This window comes from Coregonus clupeaformis, chromosome 21 (assembly GCF_020615455.1).
Source record: "Coregonus clupeaformis isolate EN_2021a chromosome 21, ASM2061545v1, whole genome shotgun sequence".
Taxonomy (NCBI): Eukaryota; Metazoa; Chordata; class Actinopteri; order Salmoniformes; family Salmonidae; genus Coregonus; species Coregonus clupeaformis.
Window position 1 is genome coordinate 19,441,086 of NC_059212.1, and position 6,291 is coordinate 19,447,376.

The following is a 6,291-nucleotide window of genomic DNA, read 5'->3' on the forward strand; positions in this document are numbered from 1 at the left end:
TAGCGAACCACTTGAGTTACACCTCCAGTGAGAGGCCTGTTTCCAGGAATTCTCCACCAACTGCTGAGGCCTGCTGAAATGGCACCCTGAGCTTAAACAACAAACTGTCATATAAACAACTATAATTGTTTTGTCTATGATTTTGTCTGACATATGGTTGGACTTTATGGCCAAGTTGAAGGGAAGGCCAGATATTTAGACTTGTCTTTCTATGTGTTTACTCTTTTATGGAAATCATAGTGATGTTAGGCCGAACGGCAGTACTCATTTCTCTCAGCTTCTCAAAACATGTGAATGTATCGATTTCTTTACTTTACTGTCTCTCTTTATTTCCATTCCAGATTTACAAACACCAACATCATCCACAAAGGCCCAGAGTGGACCCTGATTGCGGTGGTGCTCCTCCATTTGTAAGTGCACCTTGTGTGTGTTTGTCCTGTTGCAGGAACAGCTGGAGAGCCTAGGCCTCTGTAGGATCAGGACAGAGGAAATCAGGGGGAAAAATCCCCTGGAGGAACACCCTCTCAACAAACTCAATCTAGAGGGATTTATCTCTGCTTGTGTGTGTGTCCAGGGTGCGCGTGTGTGTGCGCACGTGTGTGTGTTCTTTTGGTTGTCCTCTTTGATCGACCTCAAACAAAGTGAAAGTCAACCTGTAAAAACACATGATTTCATCAACATATGCATAGAATTTGTACATTATTATGAAAAACGCATACATAGGCCCTCATAGATGCAGCAATGCAAAGGTGTACGTGTGTGCGCGCATGCGTGTTTATGGTGGCCTCTGATATATATACAGTGTGGTATACAGTATATGGTGCACTCTGGTGTGTGTGTGACATCTCCAATCTACAGTGTTTGCGTGCCCTTGCATTGTTTGCTTTTGCCAGATGGCGTGTGTGTGTCACTTCCCCTGGCAGGTTGGTGGCGGGCAGGGCGTGAGCCTAGCAGGCACTGTACAGGACAGTTCCATGCTGCTCCCGTTTGTGTACACACAAACGCCTCTCGGCCTTATCTCCTCCACCTTATTACCCCCCCCTCAAGATCCGTGATGCAGCAGCCAGGGACGACACGCACACAGGCCCTGGGAAACATTCCACCCCATCCCTAGCTGATCCACTGTGTACACCACCCCAGAGAGGAGAGAGGGGCCATAACTTCAGCTCTGATTTATAGCTGTCAAAATAAATGGGGGATGATGCCTTCTTCATCTAATATTACCATATCTACTAATGTGGTCTTGATTTAGTCCTATAGTCACTAACTAGTAAAGTAACACGCCCTATTGAGTGAGACGCTGACAAAACAGACGGTTCTAACTAATTGAAAGTGGCACTGCTATCAACCACAGTTTGGTTTCAACTGACTCAAAATGCATGTTATTTAGTCCTGATCATTAAGATGTGGTCATAATAAGACACTGTAAGAAAGACTCTTATGACATGTCTTATATTGCATTATAAGTGCATCGTAAAGGGGGGGGGGGGTCGTCATCACAACAAGGCCATGCAGTGAATTTCCAATCCCTCCCAAATCCTGGTCAGTGTGCCCTTAAACCTTACAAACATGTGCATTGCGCTGTTGATGAGATTTCTGAAAATGGTCAAGTTAGTCACATTGCCATCTAGAAGTCTTGTACTTATTTACTAATAGGCCTTAGTTTTTTCCTGACCATGTTTGTTTGTTTGTTTGCAGGTTATCAGAGGTATCCCCGGTGGTGCGGGAGGCCCTGGAGAGCCCGGCCTCAGTAGAGTATCTCTCTACTCTGATGCAGGAGCTCCCACTGCAGGACCAGGACCTACAGAGCCTAGTCCAGCTACTCAAAACCCCAGCCCTCTGTCCACACGCACACATAGAGAAACAGCAGACAAATCAATGAAACTCTATTCTACACAACTTCTTCTAGACAACAACCCTTTACATTTTCCCCCTATTATAAGAACTGCAAGGGCTAGAGATATCCGCCCGGTTATCCTTTTTATTTGTTTTGGTTGCTTTTTCTGTTTGATTGATTCTATTATATTATTGAGAATTAAGAGTCAAATAATGACTTTCATCTTCTCTGGGGGTATGGACAGTGCTTGATGTGGCTTTAGTGTTCTGAAATGAAGACTGTTTAGGCATACTGTATCATTGAATAGGCTTGTTTTCAAACACATTCTTACACTGGTGCATAGTTGAGTGAATCTGTTGATACAGTGAATCTGTTGATACTGTAAATGTCTAAATCAAATCTTTAAAGTTACAAGCCTCAAATGTTTAACCCTATGCCTCTACAACCAAATAAATCACACTTAGGTTTTCCACTGTGTATAAAAACGTCATGCGTTGTCGACTATATTGCCATACATACTGGAAGAGGATGGTGCAATAAAAGTGATGCTATTTCTCCGAACTACCTTCACATTAAGTTTATGGTGTTGTAATCTCATTTGTTCCAAGTGTGTTAACAACGTGTGTCTGAAGATATTTGGTTTAGACCAGGTGGCTCACACGACTGGAAAAGGAATCTGAGAACTTTGAATCATTTCTTCATTTTAGTTGACCTGTCGTTCAATGGGCAACAGTCTAGATTTTATTTTTATTCAAACATTTTAGGATCATACAGATAAATAATATATATATATATATTTTAACATGTTTGGTTTAGATTCCTGCACTTTTGAATTTAAGCCCTTCGATGTTTTACAAAAGATAAGGGGCCATTCAAAATGTATATTGGATTCTGTTATACACTAAAGATGATAAAGTGACAGTGTTTGATAATGAAAGCTGGAATAGAATAGGAATTGATTAATATGACATTTTCACAAATAGCCTACTAGGCATTCAATTGCTGAGTAGTATTTCATTTAATCGTTTTCTTCTGCTAGAGAAGAAAACAAGAAAAATGATTCATGCACAAAGATAAATAGGCCTATTTGGGCATCACAACCAAAACTTCTAAATCATGTACTTTGTGTTGGGTAAAATGTTATTCTGAAAATAGGCTAACTAATCCATAGGCATATTTATTAAAAAATACAATTTGGCCTACAGTGGCCTATTAACAATGATAATATTGCATAAAAGTATTTTGAAATTGACATAATTACATATATTAAAATACATTCGTTAATCCTTCCTCTGAAATTTGAAGTGCTTCAATTTACTTCCATATTAGCCTATTTTCTTCTCAATCCTCCTCCAGCACAATGTTTGTTCACAGTTTTTCATTTAAATCCATGTTGCGTTTCCTTGTGCCGCCTCAGATCCACTTTCCGTTGGAATCCCTTGAAGCAGAGGTCGCACCTGAACGGTTTATAGCCGGAGTGCTTGCGGCTGTGCGTGATGAGGTTGGAGCTCTGACTGAAGGCTTTCCCGCATAACTGGCACTTGTGCGGTTTCTCACCTGATAATGTAAACAAACAAGTTGCATTATGAAAGTGTCCATTTGAGTTCTCCATATTGAAGTGCTGTTATTCTTCTCGTAATTGTCTGACTTAGAAACGTAATATGTTACGTTTTTGTTTGGTTGACACTTTTGAATAATAGGCTAATGCAAAATCGTGTATATAATATTTTTAAATCATGAACGTATATTTTGTGGTGTGAGCGTAATCTCTCACCCGTATGGATAAAGGTGTGTTTCTTCATGTCCGATTTCTGATGGAATCTCTTCCCGCAGTACTGACAGGGGTAGGGGCGCGTGTCGGAGTGGATGAGCAGGTGCGTGGACAGTGTGGACGATCGCTTGAAGCTTTTGCCACAGATTTTGCAGTTGAAGCACCTCTCCTGTGAATCAGGTAAGATGTGAGAAATGCAGTTATGTGAGAGTGTGACTTGTTGCCATGTACATCTTATGATTTCGTTCCTTTTTTTGTTTATGGTTTACGCATGCGTTACACAGTTTTTTAGCAAATACGGAGGCATTTGAGCCTTAATTACCTGTAAGTGAATGGCTTTATGTTGTTCCAGGCTCACTGCGTGCCCAAACGTTTTCCAACACATTCCACAGGCGAAGGGTCGTGCTCCGCTGTGCGACCGACGGACGTGAACTTCCAAACCGTGTGGTGTCGAGAAGACCTTTTGGAGAAAATGAAAGCGATCATAATTAATAGCCTACCAGATTGACGCCGAATGTGTTTATTAGTGGAAACCATCTAATTCAAATCGAACAATTGACCCTAGTATGCGTTGTGGTAGATGAGCGTGGATAGGCTTACCTTGAAACACCTCGTGCATTTGTACGATCCGCTTGGTTCTATACCGGAACAGATGAGATCGGATTCGGACTTGATTTCAGAGACCTTGAGGTCCGAGTATAATTTATCGGCGTACCGCATTCTATAGGTAGGGAACACTGTAGACCCAATGTCCCGGTAAAATCCAGTGTGCGGGCCCCGCTGTGCGTAAATGGGGGAGTTGGTGGCACCATCCTTGGATCCATCGATGCCCATCTGTGTGTCAGGCTCCAGAGCTGTGGAGAGATTGTGTTGGGATGTTCGCTGCACAATGTGCCTGAGCTCGGAGCCAGAGTAGGTAGTCCATGCATAAGGGGGGAATGGAATGGCGAATGGGTGAGCGTTGACTACTGACGGAGTGAAACCTTGTTCCGAATCTGGAAAACATTTGGACTATATGAGTTGTCACGTTTCCAAATACTGTTTACAAAAATAGCCAATAATGACTCAATAATACACCCTTTTAATATGCAGGTAAACCTCCATGGGACAGGATAAAAAGTGATACATATGAAATGCTGAGGGACAGTCTCAAATAACCATGTTTGGAGATGCATTGTGCATATGCGTAATGGTGACCAAGGACAGAGCAAAGATAGACATCACAACAAACTATAAACACAGACCCGCTGATGCAGATGGAGATGGAGGGCGCCAGTAGTCGTCATAGTCCGAGAAGCGGTCGCACACGCTGCCCACGCAGCTCAGCAGGGAGGTGGAGGAGAGGCAAGCCGTGCGTACTAGATGGGACTCGGGGTAGAGCTTGCCATGGTTATGAGCATCCTGCGCGTCACAGCTCCCCTCAAACTCAACCTGCGGTTTGCGCTCTATAGTCACAGAGAAAGCAAAGATTAGCACATCATTCAAGCTCATAATATTCATCACAGATGTATATTGTATTTGTGAAATCTAAAGTGAAACATAAAACATTCCACGCGAATTTAGAGAAATTAAAATCGTATCACTACAGGTTTTTAAAACAAACGTTGGCTAATTCTTCCTTGTGTGCGTAAAGGCTAATGGATGACAATTACGCATGACATTTATTGAAAGCACTGCAGCATCATAAATGGACGCACCTGCGCATATAAAGGATAAATTAGTATCCAGTCTTATGTACTCATCATCCAGGTATCGAGGTTGGTGGTAGCTATGTGCCCGTTTACTCTTCACCAAAAATGACCTCGGCATGGTTACTATTCACTGCGTGACGCTCAAGGTCCCTGGTCACTTGTGATGAAATCCTCTCCATCCACACCGCCTATTTTATCTCCGGAAAGATTTGAACACCATTGGTTGACAGGTTCATCCAGCATGGGGATTTATTTGGCATGAGATGAAGCATGCGCATTGCGCAAAGACACTTGCGCGTTTACAAGGTGTTGTGAGTCAAGTGGCCAAAGGGACCACTGACCCCACGGTCTCCGAGTGTGATTGTAAACGACAACTTATTATATTTTCTAAAATATAATTTAGAGAACATATAGTTGTTTCCTTTAATGGCAAGTGACATTTGCGTTGGTTCAAAATCAGATGACATGATTCAATTTGGTTTATATTTTACCGTGGTTGACGGGTTAAAATTGACATAGGACACTTTCATAATGCAACTTGTTTGTTTACATTATCAGGTGAGAAACCGCACAAGTGCCAGTTATGCGGGGAAAGCCTTCAGTCAGAGCTCCAACCTCATCACGCACAGCCGCAAGCACTCCGGCTATAAACCGTTCAGGTGCGACCTCTGCTTCAAGGGATTCCAACGGAAAGTGGATCTGAGGCGGCACAAGGAAACGCAACATGGATTTAAATGAAAAACTGTGAACAAACATTGTGCTGGAGGAGGATTGAGAAGAAAATAGGCTAATATGGAAGTAAATTGAAGCACTTCAAATTTCAGAGGAAGGATTAACGAATGTATTTTAATATATGTAATTATGTCAATTTCAAAATACTTTTATGTGTCAGATTCCAAACTCTCCACCATGGCCAAGACCAAAGAGCTCTCCAAGGATGTCAGGGACAAGATTGTAGACCTACACAAGGCTGGAATGGGCTACAAGACCAT

General features: G+C 42.3%; 2 protein-coding genes across 2 annotated transcripts in view; one reads left to right on the forward strand and one right to left on the reverse strand.

Annotated features, from left to right (window-relative positions):
* rpap2 (RNA polymerase II associated protein 2) overlaps window positions 1-2,418 on the forward strand; it is a 20,144-nt gene extending 17,726 nt beyond the window's left edge. Inside the window, exons 11-12 of the mRNA XM_041841704.2 lie at window positions 342-410; window positions 1,699-2,418. Of these exons, the coding sequence (XP_041697638.2) occupies window positions 342-410; window positions 1,699-1,882 (253 nt within the window). The 3' untranslated portion in view covers window positions 1,883-2,418. The remainder of the gene's footprint in view (window positions 1-341; window positions 411-1,698) is intronic.
* Window positions 2,419-2,511: 93 nt separating this feature from the next.
* Window positions 2,512-5,440, reverse strand: LOC121535029 (zinc finger protein Gfi-1-like). The gene is made up of 6 exons (XM_041841705.2): window positions 5,306-5,440; window positions 4,853-5,053; window positions 4,209-4,603; window positions 3,931-4,068; window positions 3,612-3,777; window positions 2,512-3,394 (listed from the first exon to the last, which is right to left on the reverse strand). Exons 1-6 carry the CDS (start codon window positions 5,415-5,417, stop codon window positions 3,216-3,218), a joined length of 1,191 nt encoding a protein of 396 aa, XP_041697639.2. The 5' UTR covers window positions 5,418-5,440; the 3' UTR covers window positions 2,512-3,215.
* Between the last annotated feature and the right edge of the window lie 851 nt (window positions 5,441-6,291).

Excerpts from the sequence above, each read along its gene's own strand:
- LOC121535029 (XM_041841705.2), bottom strand. The coding sequence starts at position 5,417 with ATGCCGAGGTCATTTTTGGTGAAGAGTAAACGGGCACATAGCTACCAC. Across the intron at positions 5,054-5,305 it reads TTTATCCTTTATATGCGCAG|AGCGCAAACCGCAGGTTGAG; the intron begins GTGCGTCCATTT and ends CTGTGACTATAG. Across the intron at positions 3,778-3,930 it reads ATAAAGCCATTCACTTACAG|GAGAGGTGCTTCAACTGCAA; the intron begins GTAATTAAGGCT and ends CCTGATTCACAG.